At 39.7% G+C, this 22,310-nt stretch overlaps 1 protein-coding gene across 1 annotated transcript; it reads right to left on the reverse strand.

Moving 5' to 3' along the window:
* Positions 1-346: 346 nt before the first annotated feature.
* On the reverse strand, positions 347-21,078 carry slc13a4 (solute carrier family 13 member 4). Its single transcript, XM_014976503.2, has 16 exons — positions 20,699-21,078; positions 12,656-12,784; positions 9,700-9,836; positions 9,012-9,187; positions 8,247-8,310; positions 7,362-7,401; positions 6,357-6,443; positions 6,075-6,259; positions 3,938-4,057; positions 3,677-3,778; positions 2,434-2,535; positions 2,198-2,307; positions 1,892-2,013; positions 1,564-1,725; positions 694-831; positions 347-508 (listed from the first exon to the last, which is right to left on the reverse strand). The coding sequence occupies exons 1-16, from the start codon at positions 20,819-20,821 to the stop codon at positions 371-373; spliced, it is 1,935 nt and encodes a 644-aa protein (XP_014831989.2). The 5' UTR covers positions 20,822-21,078; the 3' UTR covers positions 347-370.
* Positions 21,079-22,310: the final 1,232 nt, after the last annotated feature.

The raw sequence follows: 22,310 nt of genomic DNA on the forward strand, positions 1-22,310 counted from the left end.
TGAAATGTCAATACAATATGAGCTCTTAATTTGCCTCAATTAGCTTTCTAATTTGTATTGCTTCTTTGAAAGAATCAGTGTATTTGTAGCAACAGAGGTAAAGTTAATTAGTTGAAGTTCAGTTTTTCCCCAGAGCGACCACAATATGGCCAACTTAAACTGAAGCTAATATTCTAGCTAAGCTAGCTTTCCACCATTTTCTCTCGTCTTCCTTTCCATAAGGCCAGTTCTCTCAGTCTCTTTCTGGGGAAGACGATCCTTTTGACTTTGTCATGTTTTATTTGTCTTCTTCATAAAAACCTCTTCTCTTTCTAATTTTACCCCCTGCCCCAACCCCTTCCTATTGGCTCGGGCCTTAGCCCAGCATTGGTTATAAGCCTCCGGTGACGTTTCTGGCCACTGCCCAGGCGGGGAACTCGGTCAGGTTGAAAAGTGGGACGCCCCAAGTGGTGATGGCTAACATAACCACCGCCACGCCGATCAGGTTCACTCCAAACCCTGCTTTCACCTGGACAGGAAGATTAAAATAAACACACATTAACTGACCTGAAAAGACTGGGGGGGGAGAAAAAATAAAGAACAGGAACATTCAGTTCTAAAAGAAAATAAAACATTATTCTTTGATTGTAGACAAAACAAATCTGAAGCCGTTTGATGCTGCAGGTGCACACAGAGTGTGTGTCAGAGACCTACCATGTCGCTGATCTTCACGTGGCCGTAACTGAAGACGATGGCGTTGGGGGGGTTCCCCACTGGAAGCATGACCCCAAATGACACGCACATGGTGGACGAGATCAGAGTGTGGAGGGGGTTGATGAGCAGGGTCTCCGACTGGACCATGGGGTGAAGAAGAACAACACGGATACAGTGAGGGAACATTACAAGGGGGTAGCGAGGGAGAGTGGCTTTTGGTTGGAGATCAAGCGGAGCGAAGGAAGACGAGGCAAGGTGGCGATTACAACATGAGGATTGAAAAATAATTTAAGAATGGAGATGAAAAAAATTAACAAAAGAGGAAGCTTTTGTATTTTAAGATGGATTCACAACCACAGTTATGAGAGTTCTACAAATATTTGGGATTGTTTATTTAAATGCATGGTGGTTGAGTTTTACTGAACATTATCTAGTGCAACCGAGATGTAATCTGTAATAAAAACCACTAATATTTAATCAATTATGTTGTGTTTTCTATATTATTACTTTGGGGGGAGAGGGTACTCCTAGCTAGCTTGCTAGCTTAGCCGTGTCTCATTTGTGTATTAAGCCATCAGTCGAAGCATGGCTGCCTCTGACTACCAGTACTTTGTCTTTCCTGTTCAAAGTTCTCTTCACTCCCTGCTAGTGTGTTAACTGTGTCCCTTCTCCAGATAAATCCATCAATAGACGACAACGTTGACGGAGCCATCACTGATATTAACTTTGTCTACTCTCCGTCTTTCTATAGACTGTACTCCTAACGCAGCAGTTCTACGTTTAGCCGCGTTTCTTTTCATTATCGGCGAAAGTCAAGGACTTAATGCAAGGTTTTTATGGCATGCGAAGTGGAGGAGCCGACATACGTACCAGAGCTGACAGGATGGGCAGGAAGACTGTAAGGGTTGCTGGGTTGGAGGCAAACTCTGTGACCGCCGACACCAGGAGGCAGGCCAGCAGGGTGACGGCCCAGGGCGGAAGGCCACTCATGGGCTCCAGCTGCCTGCCGATCCACACCGACAGGCCCGACACCTGCAGGTACGCTTCATTAAACAACCCCACAAATACAAATCTGGCCAATCGGAAAAAAATAAACGGAAAACCCAGGCTGACTGATGGGCAGGGCTACATGATTTGTATGGGCAGAGTTTGTACATGTTGTTGTGTTGCCACATCAGCAGAGACGTGTGTATTCTACCTTGCAGCCAGCGGCGAGCGCGTATCCTCCTCCCACCAGGATCACAATCTCCCACGGCATCAACCTCTGGAAATCTTTCCAAGTGATCATGGGGGCGAGAGGGTCAGGATCTGAACTGTCTTCTGAAGGTAAAAGAAAAAACACAAGAAACAAAACAATCATAATACAAAGCTGATTACCTTGTTTGTTTGTTTTTTAACATATTTGTGTAATTCTTTGCTGTATATTCTTAAGGAAATTCTACTGCATGATTTACCACTGGATAAAAATAAAAAAAAAAGTTTTTGCTGTTGCACGGGAACCGACCTGAGTTACTGCAGCTGGGTGAGGATGATGAGAAGGGACGCCTGGCGGGGATGAGGAAGAGCAGGAAGCCCAGGAGGACGGACACGGTTGCATCAGTCCTGTAGCCCTTCCTGGAGACAAAAAACAGAAATCCATCGAATCCCGCAACGGTGCTAATTGGATTGTTTTCGCCGCGGACGGTGGAGCCACTAAGTACGACCACAGGAGGAGTGTTTGCGACGTCCAGAGCCGCTTACTTCTCAAAGAGCGACGTCCAGCCGGGCACGAAGCCAGGCTCTCTGGTGAACCACAGCAGAGTCATCAGGATGAAGAAAATCCCCGTCACCACCTCGGGGTAGCTGCAACGCAACCACAAAAAGCACGTCAGCAACTGTTGCACCAGTGGGCATCGCAGCTACATGTGGGTGTGACCTCAGACGAGTTGGATACAGACGATTCAACTCCTCTATTTCAAAATTTGTCACCTTTACAACTAGAAAAGTGACTAAATATTAATAATAGTATTTTTTTGAGAAAGAGCAGCACAAAGTAGTGCAAACAAAATGCAGCATTTTAGCTTAGTTAGCATTACTAACATTATTTCCATTTGCTAAATTCCAGGAAGCTGCCAGTTTTTAGAGAATTGTTGTTACTTTTGTTGAATTCAAACATTCATCTGGTTAGTATCAGGAATGATGTGCATCACTGTACAAAATGTTTGACTTGGGTCAAACCTGTTGGGTTTCTCTCCACAAACGTCTGACAGGTTAACTGACTCGTCTGAGTTAACTGTATTTTAAGGTCACACCTGAAACCAACTGCTTTCTCGTTCTTGTCATTTTTGTAATTTTAAGTTGGCTGAAACAAGAAAGGTTTAGTTGGATTTAACTTCTGATTACAAATGTGTCCAAACCTTTGTCAATATTCTGCTAATGTCAAAGAAATTGATGGTACATTTGGAGTGGAATGAAAAAAATAAAAACAATTAAAATCACATGTGAATAAGTTTGTTCACGCGAGAAGTCATTAAAAAAAAGACAAGCTTCTCCACAATCCTCCAGCTACTTCCTGCCGTCTTCTTTTTGTGGAGTCACATGATCATCCGGTTTTTGATCATGTGACTCGTGTGTGATGAGAAAAAAGTGTTTCAATGGATGTTTTGCAAAATAAAAGAATTTTGATACGGGGGAAAGAAAAAAAATGTCATCCTTTTTAATCAGAAAAGTTTTTTTTAATTGCCATGTTTCTATTAAGCGAATTTATTTATTTCAAAATGTCAAAATGCACAATTATATTGTTAATGGAAACACAGTTACTGAGAACAAAAAAAAAAAAAAAAAAAAAAAAGGTAAAATCCAGCTGGAGGATCTGCAACCAGACTTGAAAATTGAGTTTTTAAAAAAACGATTAACATTTCTGAGCTACTTTGTGTCGATGCGTCACTTAAGAAAAAAAAATCCCAATAAAAACAGAGTTTTCCACACGAGCCTCTCCAGTCACCTGATGGGGCCCAGCTTGGCATACTCCTCCTGGATCCGTTGCTCAGACATCATTTCTCTCCTGGTTTTGCGCTTCTTACTCAGCGAACACGTCTGTCTGAAGCTGAGCACAGAGACACCAACGGATTACCGTAATGATAAGATGCGAGCGTGAGCAACACTAATAATCACACACCTGGATGAGTCTGACCGTGAGAAGAAGAAAAAAAAAAGAAAAGAAAGAACGAACGAACGAATGAACGAAAGAAAGAAGTGCACTCACTTGCAGCCGAGGAAGAGGAAGTGCAGCCAGAGCCAGGTGAGCACCAGCATGATGATGGCTATGGGGAAGCTGAAGATGAACCAGGTGCCGAAGTTGATCACCTTCGCCTCCGGATAACGACTGGAAAAGGGAAAAAAATCCAGACAGAGAGACGGTGAGGGAACTTTTAGCGTTTTAAAAGAATGAAAAACAACAATCAAACCCCAAACCATTTCCAAACCGAGTGATGCCTGCTGAGACTGACGGCTGATGGGCTCACAAATCTGAGCTCCAACAGGTGGAGTCAGTCACTGGAAACCCGCAGACTCAACCGGATTTATTTCACTGAAACCAAAACTTCAGTTGGATTCAAACAAATTTGGTTCTGTCAAGTAGCCATGAGCGGTAGCTATGCTACCTGTGGTTAATAATATTTCCAGCGTCTTCACTTACAGTCAGGACAAAACAAGGACAAAAGTGATCTTAAAATAGAATATTTTGATTAATTAATTAGTAGATTTTAATGCGCTACAAATTTTAGCATGAATGATTTTTATTTTTTTGCACACAAAAGTTTCAAGCGGAACCTTTGTATTCGCATGTTTCTGGTACATCCGTAAATCTGACGCACACACAACATCTGCTGAAAGCGACAGATGTTCCCCAAGGTCCACTATGGCTGAATGTTTGCTTCTAAAAACAGTATGATTGGATGCTAAAAAACGACTACTGTTGTGCTAAAAGGAGTTAGCTTAGCAGCGAAGGTATTAGCATCTCAATGCTAAACATGTAGCTAGCACAGACATCCCCAACACTAGGAATGTCCAAAGTCCACATTCTTAAAGAAATTCCTGAAACGTTTCCTGAATATCACCTTGCACCAATCGGACTGAGTGACATGATTAAATTGACGGCGCAATAATAAATTGCATCTGGTTCCAGCAAGCAAAGAAGACAAAACGATACAAACATGGCACTGAACAACAAGAAACACATGGCCACACAGTGGTGGCAGCATCATGCTCTGGGGTTCCTTTTCTTTGAATGTACCTCAGATATTTAATCAAGGTTTTCCAATAGCTTGGTTTTAGAAAGCTGAAAATAAAGGTGATATCCTCACAATCTGATAGCTTTGGAGAACTTTTGGAAGACAGAGTGCCTGAATATGACTAACTCGATAAAGTTTTACTTTAGACATTTCTGCAACCACGTCATTTTTTTTTTTTTTTTGGTCACAGAAAACGGGACTTGCATACTTTTGAGAGCTACTGCACTCTCTACATGTCCATCACGAGTCTTGTTTTTAGCAAAGAGTTAACTTTCTCAAAAGAGTCCCGTTCCCGGAAATATACTCTTAGGATTACCTCTGCCACACACACACACACACGCACACACAGATGCACACGCGCGCGCACACACACACACAAACCCAACTGCGCGGAAAATAAAAGGCATGACCTTTGCCCACTGAGCTGTGACATGAAGGAGGCCATTCTGTGGGGCTTAAAAACACTGGCTGGAGAAAATCGGCTCTATTAGGACTGTACAGGCTGATTAGTTTGATTTAAGACCCTTCAAGGCCCCCGGGTTCTGATTTCACACAGAGTGTTAAATCACAGCAACGCGGTCGCCAAAACTAGCTGCACATGTGTTCAAAACCAAATGGAATTATGGCATCTCTGGTCATTATGAGCTGCTGTTACTGTAACAGCTTCTGTATTTGTTTAGCTTCCATGTTGTTTGAAATATCAGGAAATTTTGGATAAAAATCTGTTGGCATCAGAATAAAAGCAAATTATCGTTTTGCTCTCTCAACAAAATGAATTAGGAAAAAACATTTGACTAAAAAAAAAAAGTCTTAAGATTTTGAATTACACATGTTAAATTCAAATTTATAAAAAAAAGAAAAATCAAAACCTGCTATTGGGCTAACGTGACAAACATTAAGCTAAGTAGATCTTTTGACGTTAAGAATAAAAATTCCTCACACCTGTTACCAGTTAAATTGCTAATATTGAAGAAAATCAATACTCACTCTCTGGGTTTTTTCCCAGTTAAAGCTCAATTGTTGATTTCTGAAACCTCCACCTGCTCACCACAGTGGTCTAAGGTTGTTTTAGCCTCTGAATATGAAGCTGTAAACAGAACATGGACCTACGTGTTGAACTGCTCGGCGAAGATGAGGTTGGTGGACGTCCCGGTGATGGTGATCAGTCCTCCGATGGTCGCTGCGTAGGTGATGCTGAGTGACAGGCATTTGCAGATCATGTGGTCCCTCTTCGTGGGGTACTGGGAGTCTCTTCTGGCTCTCACTCGCTTCACGTTTGAGATCTCTACGGCAACCTAGAGAGGAATCACAGGAATGCTTCGTCTGAATTCAACACTATGACTTGCGGGGAGCCGCTGAGAGAGTTTAAAGGGGCTGCGTTTTGTCCCCGACCTGCGGTAGGTGTCCATTGCTCTGTCGAACAAAAGTCTTGTTCAAGACGGGCTGAAGACCGAAACCGTTCGGCTCACCCGCCTGACCCTAAGGGGCGAAAGGAGAAATTTGTGTGCGTTATTATTTGCATCTTTTTATCCATTGATCATTTCATATTTCCCATGTTTTGTTAAATTACAACCACAAACTTTACAGGATAGGTGAACACAAAGTTCATTGGGAGGTGAAAGGAAAAAGGATGAATAGGTGGTTTGTAAATTTGCATTCTAATAGAAAAGTGGAGAGTATTTGCATTCAGTCACCTTTGCTCTAAAACCCCAAAAATAAAATCTGGGTCAGCCATTTGTGGGCAGAAGTCGCCTCATTAGTAGATCATGTGTATTTAGTGAAAAAAACGTATGTGTCACAATAAGAAAAAACATTTAAAATCCATCTTTAGCGTGAAAGCGTGGTGGCAACGTCACGCTGTGTGGAGGATATTCACTTAAACTGACTGACTGGTTCTAAACATTGAGATTTTTTTTTTTCCTCTAAAGTTTTGCCTTAGGACCAAAGCCGGCCCAAGCAGCAAACAAACTAAGCTGTTGCTTAGGGCCCCCGATAGATGCTTGAATTCTAACAAACAATAGATCTAAAAGTCTTAGATTTGTTTATTGAGAATGGGAATACTGTTAGAATTAATTTGATATTTTCTGTAAGAATTAAAGGAATTGGGAAATTTGCTTTGCAAAACTGAAAAATTATTTTTTGTTGTTAAATTCTTGCATTGGCAGTCACAATTTAAATTTTGGTGGTTTTGTTGTTAATAGGTAGAGGGGCCCCACATCAACTCCTGCCTAAGGCCCCACACCCCCAGGGCCCGCTCCTGTTTAGGCCAGTAATTTAAATGCATGTTTTTTTTTTTATTTCACAAAAATACATGCAAGTTTGTGGTTGAAATATAAGAAGAAGGTTTAAAAGCGATTAAACATTTTTTCAGTGCACTTCACTTAAACTGTATTTTACCTCAGTGAAGGAACAGACATCCTGTTTGGAGCGTTCATTCCTTGAAAGGAGAAAAAAAAAAAAAAACAGTTAATCTGAATCAGATTCACAAACAAAATGCAAACACAAAATGGTGCAATGAAAAGAAGTCTGTCAAATTTACTACACACTTAAATACAGCCAGAATTGTTTTATGATGAAGACAATAAAAGTTTGGAAAACATAAAATATGAACGAACGTACAGAAATGTATTTAAATAGTTTTTATGTTCTCATTTAAGACGGATGGGGGGAAAAAATGCATGTCCAAAGTTAATTATGAGAAGAGAGCAAATTAATATTGATTAAAGTAAATTTAATCATTGAAGATGTAATAAGTGACTAATAACATTTCAGAGTAGGAACCAAAATATGCAGAAAGCCAATATATTATATAATATAATATAATATAATATAATATAATATAATATAATATGTTAGTACTCTGGGGTAAGAAAACTGACTTACTTAGAGAGATAACATGTCTTGTAAAAGAGATTTTGTAAAAGTTACAGGAATTATTTGTGAAAGTAATTGTGGAAAAAAAATTGGTATGATTGTCAAACACAGCAGAAAATGGCTAAAATATATTTTTAAACAGCAATATAAATCGACATAAAAAAATCAATTATGATGGAAAATTTGGCTGTAAACAAAAGGGGACTACACACATTACCCTGTGGTCCACCATACATAATTTTCATTGAAAAAAAAATAATCAAATTTTGTGCTTGTAGTATCCACCACACAATATTCATCTTTACTATAACGGATGTATTAGCATAAAGATGTGGACAGTGAAAGAAGAAAGTTGATTAATAAGGCAGTAAGGAGAAAGACATATAAAACAAGACTCTACACACATACTGTTCATTCTGATAGAGCAGCTCTAGCTGGTTCTTGTCCAGGTTCTCCTCTTTGGTTGAAACAGCTGCAATATAACAGACAAAAATTATCAAAAGGTTCTCTGCATCACATTTACCTTCACACAGCTAAAAAAAACAACAAAAAAAAAACAATTTGTTAGTCCTGAAAGTTTTCTTCCGATTTGTTTTTGTTCACACCTATTTGGCAATGTTTCATCATTAAATGTAAGACAAAAATAACCAGGGTTATTTTCATTCAAAAGTACATTTTCAATTGATGATTTCATCAATTGCTGTCAATTGCAGTAAAGTTGTTTTAGAAAACGGTTTCCAAAAAAAAAAAAAAAAAAAAAAAAAAAAAAAAATTTACTCAAAGAAGTGTAGAATCAGAAAACCATAGAAACTGTCTGTCCAGTTCGCTTCCTGCTTCTGGTCTCTGGTCCACTTGGCATTCATGTATGAATTCGAACCACAACACAGTTCACTTTAAACGAACTGAGACCTGCGTTTGTAACGGTTTGAGTTAATTTTTTTGGTCCGCATCAGAATTCAATTGTGCATTCACACCTGGGCAAACGAACCGGACCCTCTAGAAAAATTTGGATAAAGCAAACTAAACAGGGTTCATTTTCTAGTATTCACTCAGATCATCTTATATTAAAATTAACTTGAAGATCTAAAACATCAGCAAAAGCTTAAATATGTCAGGGGTTACATTTTTCACTGCGCTATGTGCAGTGATATGGAAACAAACCCTTGAACCCACCGCTGTCCTCTTCTGGAGCATCGCCGCTCTCCGAGTAGTCGTGGGAGTCGGCCAGGCCGGTGCAGATGAGCTGCTGCAGGACAGCCTCGGCAATGGGCATCACCATGGCGGTGGTGGACGTGTTGCTGAGCCACATGGACAGGAAGACCGTGCAGCACATGAAGCCCAGCACCAGCCTGAGTCACAAAGTAAAAATCATCTTCTGGTTTTTTTTTTTTTTTACTATTTAGATGAACATACATGGGACTTTCACAAATGTTTTCACTTTGTAATTTAACGGCTTGAAATCTGGCCTCTGTCTCTTTAAGAAGCTCCTGCTCTTTCTGAAACTCTGCCTTCAGAAAGTCATCACAACATGGCTCCTCTATTAACACTTTAACAATGTTTTTTACTAGTGTTTCACAGAGAAATAGTTCCTATAATGAGCACAGTGAATGTGAAGTTCACATTCACTGTGCACCAAGTGTTTGCTAATTGCTACTGGCTAGTCTTAAGGGACTGAGTGGGGGAGGGTTGCTCTGTGAGACAGAGGCTAGGAAGCTTGGAAATGAGTGAGAAATCCTTTAATCTCCCAAGGCAAACACTCCAGTTATGTTTTTGATGAAGGAATAACTTTATAACATGACGTAACACTAACAAAATGTAACATAATGCTGAACCTTTAAAAAATCTTAAGTATATAACTCACATGCCAGGTTTTGCCCCTGCGATCATCACCATGCGCAGTGCGATGCGTTTGTGCAGGTTCCATTTCTCTATGGAGGCGGCCAGGCAGATGACTCCCATCAGCAGCAGAGTGGTGTCCTTACAGTACTCTGCTGCTACCTAAACACACACAAACACAACAAATGGTCATGTTAGTTCCCAAAGCAGACACTATTGAAACTGAATTATGGACCAAAACAGCTAGCAGAGGAAATCTAAGGAAGCTTGAGAAGGTGTCTTTCAGCATTTCCTTCTCTTGTTGGGGTCGTCAGTTACAATTTACTGTTGTTCTTGTTAATCTGCTCCACTTCCCACCCACTGTGTTCATGGCACCCATCGCCTAACCTCTCCCCTAAAAAAAAAAAAGACGGATTTTCTCCAGTCGAGTTGCATCAAATCACAAACTTTTTATGTTTGTTCTGTTCACTTCAAAGGGTACCAATAGCACCGACCTTCACATGGAATATGTAAATATGTAAATGTGAAAAAAAAAAAGTACACCCCCTCTGAAGTGGAGGCATTTTATGTGAGGTGCATAAAAGTACTTTTAGGGCAAGTGCTATAAAAAAAAAAAACATGGCTGAGCATTGAAGCTAGCTAGCTATCTAGGCAGCAACTAGTTAGCTAGCTGCCGCCAAGCTAACTGGTTGTTTCACAGTTTTTCAACAAATTTGGACCCATTCTACTTTAAAATCTAAAAAAAGACTAATCCAATCTGAACTGAACAGAGAACTTTAATATGACTAATTAATTCCTGCGGCCGAAGTATTTACCTCAGCTAAAGAGCTGAATGTTAATGAAGAGACAAAAAGACCAACTGCTCTTGATTAGCCATCTTAAAACAGTGTTTGAGGAGGCACATTTATGGTTTTAAAATGTCTGACTAAACATCTTAAACTGGTTTATGTTTCTGATAATTTAATAAAGATAAACAGCTAATGTTTTGCTTTCACAGTGGTGATTTTTATCCCATGAAAGTTGGAGGTGAAACAGCGCTCTGCTAAGAATACCATTAAAAATATTAAGATGAAGTGGTTTCTAAAGGAGAAAAGGACAAAAACTAAAAAATCAAAAACAATGCAAAAAAGAAAAAAAAATATGAATATGATTCACTAATGAACTACTGGTGCCGTTCCAAGACTCAGGTCAAGAGAAGAATTGCTTTGTACTGGCAGAGAGGAGGAGTTTATGTATTTATTTTACTAATAATCTGGCACACTTTCAATAAAATTCACATTCAAAAATACTTTATTCATCTCAGAGGGAAATTAAACGTTATTGTAAGAAGGATTTCCTGCAGCTCACAGTATTACAGCGGTTTGGAAGAAGCCTCTGACTGAATACACTTTTGTTGTTTAATTCTTCATTACAAAAATTCATTCGGATGTTTCACAGTCGTCCCCAAAACAGAAATAACTTTGTTTTTTTTAGCTTTAAGTCCTTGGTTCTGATATTGCTGCCACAATAGACTTAAAGAAGATATACAGGCTCTTGCTAAATGTAAATGAACAGGTTTTCTTATGGCATAAGATTTACTTTTTGTGTCAAGTTGAAATTAATTAGGAAAATTATTACAGTTAAGCTGCAATATAGATTAAAAAAAACCCTAACAATTGTAAATGATTTCCAAAAACAACTTAACTAAATTAAATAAATACATAATTAATGAAATGTACCATAAAATGAAAAAAAAAAAGCTGAATTAAATTCACAGACTTTGTATATATAGACTTTGTTTAAATATTTAAAAATTTATTAAATGTATGAATTCGTCGACTTTATCAGTCATTTCCTCTGGTTGATGGTCATAGCCCCGCCCACAGCCCTCCCATAGCCCCGCCTCTCGGTGTGAATGAGCAAGTTTGACCAATGGTGATTTCACATTGATGCAGCAACAACAGGAACCATAAAATAATTAATTACATATTTAATTACCTATAGGCATTTTAATGATTTAATGACGTAAAAATATTGTCCATTACATAAATTCATTAAACATCTATGTATTTCATGGTATATAATTAATAATTGAATGGCATTTTGGTTCAATTTTGTCCCTTTGTATTGATTTGCCCAGCTATATGGTTTAGCTTAATGTTGACTTAGCTGCAATATGCCAAAAGAGAGAATCTACCGACATGATTTTTCTTCTTCTCAGGTGGACAAGCTATGCAAAGTGAGACATGCTTGGCTTCTCCAGCTAAAACTTGCCACCATTTCAGTCTACATGTTGACTTATTCAAGCGAAACAGAACAAAAGAATTGTAAAAGGTCAGAAAGGATTATAACATATTCTCGCTGTACTTTTAATACGGCTCTCTAAACCGCAGAAACCTCCAAGAACCAGGTCAACGTTCCCGCTAATGCTACTCCTAACGGCAGGTAAAGTTTTACTTTTAACCTGTGGAGCTCAAGCGTGGAGGACAATAATAGTCTTGAAATGTTGCATAAATCTCTGCCAGCATATTTTTAGAAAATACTTGAAAGAGATTACAGTGTAGCAGTGCAGCGGCAGATTCTTTACCGCTTGGACAGAGCCAGCCCGGTCACACGAGGCGTTCGGATCAAAGTTTATGTAAGGCTAATGAGGAACGTGAAGAGCAAAGGAAAGTTGGTATGAGAACAACTAACATGATCATTTTTTCTGTGCTTATGTAATAAAGGTTAGTTAGTTAGGATGATGGGCTCTAGGTCAGTCAGATAAATATGCAAAAGAAAATTCTATCAGTGCCCATCCTTCCTTCCTAGTGTCCTACCTTTCCTCCTATTATTCTTCCATGCTTCCTAGAGTTCTTCTTCCCTTCCTAAAGTCACTCCTCTCCTCCTAGTGTCCTTCATATCGTCTTTCCTAAAGTCTGAGGATTGACATTTTCTTTTCCACAAAAGCCTGAGAGAAAAGAAGCTCCAGCTGGTTGGTGTGGGGGGATCATGAGCCTCACCTCGCTGGACTTGAGAACGCCAAAGAGAGGATAGAGGAATGCCGGGACCAGGGCAGCGGCCCCCAGGGGCACGGCCTCCGACACCCAGTAGACCGCCGTCACCATCAACACGTACGCACAGCACGCTTCCTGCAAACCACAAAACAATCCATTAGATCCATGTAGAAACAGCAGCTACTGTAACGTTTAGCAACATTAAGAGTAGAGAAGTCAGAGTTCCTCATCTACGCTGAAGATTATTTAAAATTATTTCATTGCAATATTACAGATGCCAACATGCAGGCTTCTCATATGCTAGCACTTTAAACATTAGCATGGATGTTAGCAGGCTCTTTGGCCCTAAAAACTGACTCCAAGTCTCATATTTTTAAGATGCCAGGATTACCAATTACTCCCATCGATCTTGCAGAAAACGGTTGTTCTTCATTAAATAAATGATAACAGCTTAAGTAAATGCTTTAGTGTTAAACATGAGCAGTCACATGCTTTGTGAGCTTGAAGTTTTATGTAAGAGAAGCGTTGAGTGTAATATATCGATGTGGCTCAATTAATCTTAAATGAATAAACTCAGGGGAGGAGGAACATGTCCGGCATGTCCAGACCTGTTTGAATCGTATACCTTCTCTAAGCACCGACTGACATGTTAGGTGAAGATAAAAGAGAAAGATATTTCCAAGTATCCATCTCTGTAACAATACAGAAGCATGGCAGTAGAGTCGTTATGGTCTGGGTTCGCTTTGGGATGCACTAATCAGCAAGGGTTATCTGCTGTTGTTCCTTGATCGTCTCCTAGCTTCAATTCCTTTCCTCTGAATTCTTTCTTCCTTCCTTTCCAACTCTACAGGTCTTTAATACATTCAGTCTCGGAGTGCTAAGGGCAAACCTCACTAGGTTTACAACCAAGTACCGAGTACAGACAGAGAGTAAATGGTAACTGGCCTGTACTCGCATAGTGCTTCATCGAGTCCAGAGGACGCCAAAGTACATCACTGTAGAGCAGGGGTGCCCAAGTCCAGTCCTCGAGAGCTACCATCCTGAAACTTTCAGGATCCCTGCTTCAACACACCTGAATCAAATGAATGGCTCGTTACCAGGCCTCTGTAGAGCTGATCCCGGTCTGTTGGAGTAAGGATACTTCTAAAAGTTGCAGGATGGTAGCTCTCGAGGACTGGACTTGGGCACCCCTGCTGTAGAGTCATTCACGCTGATGGTGGTGAGCTACTGGACAGTAGTCACAGCTGCCCTGGGGCAGTAAGACAGGTAGTCAAAGTCATCTGCATGGTAACAACAAAGACACGTCCATCATGAGAGACCCTGGTGGCGAACAACCAAGTAACTGACATCAAGACTATAAAGCCTCCAATGCTTTAAGGGTTTGACCCTACGTCTAACACTGCAGGACTTTAGTCAGGGACTAACACCTGTCTCAGCCACCATCAAGTACGAAGATCCCAGAGTACACCAGAAGAGATGGTTATGAACCGCTGTGCTGCAGGAAGATCTCACTAAGACAGTGGTTTCCAAACATTTTCTGCGCCCCCCCTATGGATTACAAATGGCTGTCTGGTTGAAACGACGCGTGTGACGGGGGGGTCATCGACTTTTTTGGGGGCAAAATGAATGTACGTAGCTGAAAATAGACACCAACATCGGTAGCCTACAAGGTACTTGTTAAGCTTAAGGTTCTGTATTGATATTAGCTAGTCATCTTTTAGCTAACATTGCCTGCATCCAACAGCTTTACTCAACTCAGTCGGTTAGTTTGGAGGGAAAAACTGTGAAAAGTTCTTTGCGTTTTGCTGGTTTGCTGCCGTGATTCTAACACAAACCTACGTAGCTCTGCACAGCAGCAGCAGGTCTCCTTCACAGGTGGAAACCCAGCGCGAGCGTCGTAGCGCTCATGTTGCGTTTAAAGGCGGCTCAGAAAAACAGGTTACAACATGTTAACAACGGATTAAACAGTTTTAACTGCTGATAAAAGTGACAGAGGACACAGATATGGGAAGTGTGGAAGCCTCTACTGTATCAAATTGACATAGGAATAACAGAGAGTTGGCCATTCTAAGGTAAAAACCCAGCGCATACAGTGTTCATGTTTTGTTTTGTTTTTTCATCCAGACGGCTTCCCGCGTCCCCCCTGCAATGACACGGCGCCCCCCCCTAGGGGGCGCGCCCCACAGTTTGGGAACCTCTGCACTAAGACATTGTTTCCCAACCATGTTCCCTGGGGGACACCGTCCTGCAAGCTCAGTCCGTGCTTCACTATTCAGGCTGTTCTATAAACACCTAACTGAAAAAGGTAATTGGGACTAAAAAAACAAAAAAAAACAAAAAAAAAACAACAACCTCAAAGCAAAACATAAAACTCAGATTCAGACATATAAAAACAAACGTACTGTACATTACACCAAGCTATAGATAAAGCATGCCTGCTTAGGGCTCAGCTTATTTAGATTAAAAAATAAAATAAACTTTTTGCAAATTGCCTTTCTAACCTAAATCTGCAAGGTTATATAAGTAGGATTGAATTTGATTGGGTGTGAATGATTGTCTGCTTGCATCGTTGGACTGGATTGATACATTTGTGGATAGGATTTGGACCCAATTTTGCAGTCAAGAAACAAGTTTCTGTTACTCTCATAAAAAACATTTTTACACACGTGATAAACAAACTAGGAAGCCTCCAACTGACCATCTAGGTGGCATTTTCAAAACCCACCATGACCATGCAGTCGGATTGACTTCCTTTAGTTTCCTCGTGTTTCACTTCAAGCCTCCTCTGAGCCGGGCGGCGCGGTGACGCAGTGTGCTTCCGCAGGCGGCATTAGCCCCGCGCAGACTTAACCGTCACCACCTTCAAGGATTAGGATAATGTGAGTTTGTTCTGAGATTTCAGGGAGCTTTTCAACAACCACCCATTATCAGGGAGTTCTGTTCTTTTTAAGTAATTATGAAAAGTGTTAAAAACATCTGGTAAGCCCGATTAGCTGTTAAAAATGGCCGTAATCTGACCGTAAATGTTTGGGAAGTTTGCCAAAGTCAGGCGGAGGTTTGTTTCTCCGCTCTTCGTTTCATTCATCCATGCGCTAAATAAAAAATAAAAAAACATCGCTTCAGTTCGCAACATTTTTAATTTCTAAAAGATCATCTGAAACCAAATCCGTACTTATTCACATCCCGTCATAATTTTTACATTTCTTCACACTGACACACTTAAATGTATTTTACAAATAGCTAAATAAAAAGTGTCAAACTAGTTTTCAACTCTAAAAAACAACTTTTTTTCTTTTTTTAAGGGGTTAAACACAAACAAATGCCACACTTTTCAGATTTTATTGCTAAAAATGTATATTATGTTATTCCACTTCACAAATATCAACCAGGACTGCAAATGTGGTCAACCTAAGAAATATTCTGACAAAATGATTATCGATCTGTTTCTGAGCCGTCTGCAGGGTTTAGGAGTCTAAATCTCTCCTGTGGATTTTTAAACCTTAAAAAGAGCTCAGATGATAAAGCTGAAAACAAAACGAGAAGATTGGAGCTCAGAAGCGTTCTCGCACGCAAATGTGCAACTAAACAGTAAATCACTTCTAAACGCAGCCCAGATTTGCAAAGACTTTGTTTTTGGCAGCGCTCCTCTCTTTTGTTCGAGTTTTGACACGTGAATCACAAAGAAACGTTTAAAGAGGAAATGAAGATGCCACAAAAAAAAAAAAAAACACGTAGAAAATGGAAACAGACACAGAAGGTTGATGAGCAGTCACTGTTAATTGATTATTGGTCCTGATTGCTGATCGACGATCCTCTGTTATCATTCAGTTGATTTGCTTTAGGGCCACAAGGTGGAAGCTGAACTCTTTGCTTCCGGACGCATCTCAGTAAAAAAAGTCTGATTATGGCAAAAGTTAGACATGGGCCAACGGATAAAAAGTTGCTTTCAGATTAAATGTGGTTTCATCGGAAACATGAGAAATTCTTAGTCGTATGAAGATAAATGCATCAATACAATTTTCCTTAAAGCAAATTTTCAGACAGGAAATGATTTGTAGTTTAAAAAGAAATGTAATTTTTAAAAATTTCTGAAGATTGCCTATGTCTAATCAAAGCCAGCTAGCTTTCTTCGGTCTTGTTGGACTATTATATAATTTGTTTTCACACCATTAAATACCATTTCTAATTCTGCTGTAGAAAAAACACAATCAACTCATTATTCTGTTAATAGTGTAGCATCCATAAAATGATCAGTGGATAAAAAAGGCTGTTTTCTTGGGAAATTCTGCTGCAGAGAGCCATTAATACCTGGGAATTTTATACCCAGATATTAAATTGATCCTTAAGTACATATTAAGAACCGGCAAGATGGCGATGTTATGGGAAAAGTAACGTACCCCAACCTGACACAGGAAGACACTGTGAAATCCACAACTTTGATCCCGATATACGTGTCCTTTTCAAACAGGAAGAGCATCAACAGGGACACATTTCAAAGATTTCATCTTCCATGACAGCTTTTAGTCGTTGAACACACTTTTCAACACGGCAGACACAAAGCAGCTATGAATGGTTTCCCTGCTAATAAAAACTGTTTTCTTGAAGAATGTCTTTGAATGCAACACAATAACCTTTTGAAAAGGGTGGAAGGTATTCACCGAAAACGACATCAAACCAAACCATTCCCATCTGAATATCCCATTGATTATCTCATCAGCCGACTGCAATCCAGTCGACTGATGAGGAAATGGGAACAGAGGAAAGCACACATTGGTTTAAAAACCTGCGAGTGATGAAATCGATGATAAACTGTTTCAGTCTGTGTGCAAAACCAGATAAGAAAGACAGCAGGCCAGCACACATGGAAAGGCCATTACAAACACTTAAGATATCACTGAGACTGGACTTTACAGATAAAAAGTAGTAGAGGTTATACTACATCAGGGTAGCTTCCTTTGTTTAATCAAATACTGGAGTCATCCAGTCTGACATTTTCACATTTTTAGTCCTAGAAAGCACAGACAGCGCAGATATGCCAATAAAAAAGAAAACATAGACAATCCACACAAATCGTTTCCTGGTCCTACACCAAACTAAAGACCCTAATTTAGGAAATCAACACTATCCTGGATTTTTTTTTTTTTTTAGGTTCTAGGTTAGCCAACCATGCTTGGCTAGAAAAGGTCTTGGAGACTCTACTGCTTTTAAAAAGGTTTGTGATTTACAAAACTAATTTGTAAAAAAAAAAAATAATAAATAAATTGGACTTTGTTTTATAAAAAATACTGCTAATAGTCTCGTTTTGAGTCATTTTCTCAACACTATTAATGTTTATCATCCTATTCTATGAGAAATATACATTATGGGATTATATTAAAGTTAAGCAGGCCACAACTAATTTCTAACATCTGATGACACAAACATCGAACATCAAGTGCTTGTTCTTTGATTCTGTGTCTCTTTGACCTGCCCTGACTGTGTCCTACAGATGTTCTGTTCTTCTGCAGCTGGACACAGTACCACTCCAAGCACACACACACACACACACACACACACACACACACACACACACACACACACACACACACACACACACACAGAGGAAGGATCGTTCTGAACAACTGTCGCATTCCTGACGCAGTCTGAGGTCCGCGTTGTCGTAACGAAGCCACGTGGGGGCCAAAATCCAGCATGGAGGTGGGTTGATTATGTAACTTAATTGCACGGATTGTTTTTTTTTTCTCCCCCCTTTGTCATGAAGTTTTTTTTTTTTACTTTGTGCTTTAATGGCCACGTCCTGTGGCCGTCACTCGTGCCAAGCATCCAACACCACTGACGTAACAACATGGACGTTGGGTAATAAAGTTCGACAACCAGGACACCCGCTGTATAGTAGACCCCTTAAACTGTAAAAACCTAAATGCGGACCCATCTACTCTCACACCAGCAGAATTTCACTGTAAAAAAAACAAAAAACAAGTACATTCATCTAACAAGGGGAGAAAAATCTTATGTTAAGAAGAAACTGTTTTTAACTTTAGCAGTCCCTTAAAAATATCAATAAACCAGATTTTCAAACATTGCTTTACTCTCTAATTTAACTAGAGCTGCTATACTCTTCAAAACGGGAAAGACTCCAAACTTTCCCATTAAGCTAGGTTTATAGTTTGGTACTTTGAACCACACCTGCCCGTTTTCCTCACCCGCCATTATTTCTGAATTATTATACCCGCTCGTTAACCTCAGAATTTTGGTAAATTAAAATGTTTTTTTCCCCAACACAAACAGGCCGGGGCGCCGTAGCGGCCATACCGCCGGGCTTAGCAGGTTTTCTGGGGTAAAACCCTGCAGTCAGTGGATGAGAAGAAGGGAATAAAAAACTGCAAAGGTTTCCGTTGGTCAATGAGTGACACAGAAAGCCTTAGATGCCGTTTATGCCAAATTATTTCTAAGACAAAAAAAACACTGGAAACATGTTTGGCCACATGCCAAGTGCTTAGGCAGATTATTTGGGGCCATGAGCCATCCGGACAAGATGAGAAGACAAAACAACTGAAAACGTAATCAAACCCAGTCGTTGTCACCATGGCAACATTTTCTTTTAATCTAGATAGTTTGTCTCGACTTCATTTAGATCGTCTGTGCAGCACGATAAGTAAAATACATTTCATGCAGACTCTGCAGAGTTAAATCAACACTATGCCGAGTCCATTTGGTCCTTATCAGAATTGGTGTTAATTTAACTCTTTACAGAGTTGGTTCAGCAAGAAATTGAGTCATTTTAACACTTGAAAAAGTCAAAATTACTCAAACTAGTTTTGAAATAACTCATTGTCTTGAGGCGAGATTTTTGTCATATAATCTCCTGAATTTCTCCTCTGTGGAACAATAAAGGCCATTTCTATCAGACAGATTAAATAACTGTCTTTTATAAACATCAGCAGCAGATCTACATATAAAAGACCCAGAACTATTTACAACTTTTCCTCAAAGGCCAGTTTAAATCCAATAGAATGTATTCTAACAGTCCAGTTCTCACACAGTGCAGCACATCAAGTGTCAGGAATGTATGGAAGAGCTTCGTCTAATCTCTGGGAGCTGGTTAATGTCATCAGAAATTCACTTTGATTGAATTTGTCGTCGTTTCAGATAAACCAGAAAACGACTTTAATGACGGTGAGGAGTTGAATTGTTCCAAAAGCTCTGGAGTAGGAGCTCCTGGAATCGACCATTTCTAACCAAACCAGATCCAACTCTTCTGGAACAAAGTCTGAAAATCTGTCAGGAATGTTTCATCTGGAGCAACACAATTATTATTATTATTATTATTATTATTATTATTATTTAAAGACCCCAAAAAAAAGGCAAACATTCGCCTAAATAAGCTCAAGTTTCAGCTCAGAACTGATCTCCATCTCATCACCATGTCGCGACGTCTCCCCTCAATACACACACACACACACACACACACACACACACAACTCATCAGCTGAGGAGAGGGACAGCGCAGGACAAAGAGAGGGACAGTGTGCCTTTTGATTGATTCTCTCTCTCTCTCTCTCTCACACACACACACACACACACACACACACACACACACACACACACACTCAGAGAAACGGAGCTCCCATCAGGACTGTGGAGCCATGTGCGGCCACCAGGAGGAACACACACCACCAGCAGCAGGTAGTTATCAAATCCTAGATTATGGATTTATTGAGACTTTTAATAACCTAAACCAGCTTAATCTTAATTCCAGAGGAATTTGCAAAATGTTACATTCCTGGACTTTAATATTCTCATGTGTTACTAATTCTGACATGTGGTCACCTTCCTAAATTAAAATCACAATTTTTCCCCTTTCCAGAAGATGTTTCAGGCAAAAATACAATAAAAAAAATTAAGAAATAAATACTTCTGGCACAAAATGATTTATGCCACTATTTTAGGAAGGCGACGACATGCAAACTAACTCCTTGGCACGCTTTTATTTTGAAAAGCTCCACCTGTTTGGATGCTTTTGGGGGTAAAGTGGTTTACTGTACTCACGCTGGTGGGGTGGACCAGCGGCAGCGGCAGCAGCGACAGCGGGATGAACACGACCACGATCAGTTTCCTGGCCCTCCACAGCTTCCTGAACACGTCCATCCTGGCTGCGGCCTCCAGCCTCATGGGGCACCCGGAACTCTGGCTCGGAGCGGACACGGGTCGGCGGGAACCGGGCGTGAGGGAATCACCAGCCGGCCGACGGGTTGAGCCTTGGATCCACCTGAGAGAGCGCAAAGTTTTGGTTCGGCTGTGCGCATTTACGCACAAGAACCCAGGTGGTAGCGGCAGCTGGCCCTGCGTGCTTCCACAGCGAGGTGAGAGGAGAGGACCAGTCAGGTTCCTCCTGTTTTCCTTCCTTGGGTCTGGCGCTCAGGTGAAGCTGCGGGAGTTTTTATCTGGCTGCATAGGTATGCTAATTAGCCTCCATGTTGCCCCACCCTCATTGGCTGAGACCTCACCAATCAGGGTGGCTGGAAAGGTTTGATGAAGGCAGTGTGCGAGATCTCCACTTTAATTAGGCTTATGCTTATGCAGATGGATTCTACTTTAGGATGACATTAATATCATTTTACAACTGTAACTTAAAGGGAAAATGTTAGGTGTAACACGTTTTTTAAATTTCATTTTAATGTTGTTATAACATTGTGACTTTTTACTCCAGAGCAGACACAATCATTAAACTTCGCTAAACACAGCAAGATTTTTGTTTTTAAAGAAAGTTCATGTTTTTGTTGATAAGAGGAATCTAAAGACATTGTAATAACCAACAAAATTAAAGGGCAAAAACCTTTGTTAAAATAGTTAGGAAACCGAATATATCTATTTTTGAAAAATACTTTTCCCACTTACAATAATTTATTGTTTTCTACTTTTTTCATTAAACATTACATGTCACATTTATTGCTGGGCAGGTAAAAAGAATTTATGCCAAAATTATTTTTTTGCAGCTCTAGAGGTTTGGACACCACTGACTGAGACTGTTGTATTTTTACAAGTTAATTTTGTTTTAATGAGGTATGTTTGAAGTTCAAAGTGGCTTTCAGCTCTTATTGTGAAGGTATGCAGGAAGTTCCGCATCAGATTATCAGACGTCGTCACAGCTACATTTACAAAATACAGCTACATTTAAGATTTGATGCCGTTTTGTTGTAGAATACCTTAGTTATACGGTGGCATGTGTGTTTGATGGATGATCTAAATAAATTTATTCAAGTTATTTTATTGAAAAACAGTAGGACTAACAAATTGTTCAGTGTTCACATTCAATGTTGACATCAAGAGCCCTCATTTAATGAATGTACAAAATATTAATACTCATTTTCTCTTTCTCCAAACACATATGTAATAATTTTTATTACATGATATTAGATTTTATTAAAAAAGAAAAGATTTTATTTAAAAAAAAATACAAAGTATGAAGTGATGCATTGTAGGTTTAATTTGTCCCCAATACCAATAACTATGTTGTGTAACTTCACAATTTTCAAATATTTTTATAAATATTGTTAAATTCATAACAATCCTAAAATAATACAACTCGCATAACTTGGCATTTTATTGTACAGTACAATATTTGTGAAATGTGCATTCTTGAAAAAAAAAAAACAGAAAA

Source organism: Poecilia mexicana, unplaced genomic scaffold (assembly GCF_051168715.1).
Source record: "Poecilia mexicana isolate PSO_F unplaced genomic scaffold, ASM5116871v1 scaffold_23, whole genome shotgun sequence".
In the NCBI taxonomy this organism is placed as follows: Eukaryota; Metazoa; Chordata; class Actinopteri; order Cyprinodontiformes; family Poeciliidae; genus Poecilia; species Poecilia mexicana.

Bases quoted from the DNA above. Each gene is read 5' to 3' on its own strand.
- slc13a4 (XM_014976503.2), bottom strand. From the start codon at position 20,821: ATGAGGCTGGAGGCCGCAGCCAGGATGGACGTGTTCAGGAAGCTGTGG. The intron at 6,444-7,361 runs GTAAAATACAGT...TTCGCCCCTTAG, and splicing joins ATGTCTGTTCCTTCACTGAG to GGTCAGGCGGGTGAGCCGAA. The intron at 1,726-1,891 runs GTAGAATACACA...GCGTACCTGCAG, and splicing joins CGCTCGCCGCTGGCTGCAAG to GTGTCGGGCCTGTCGGTGTG.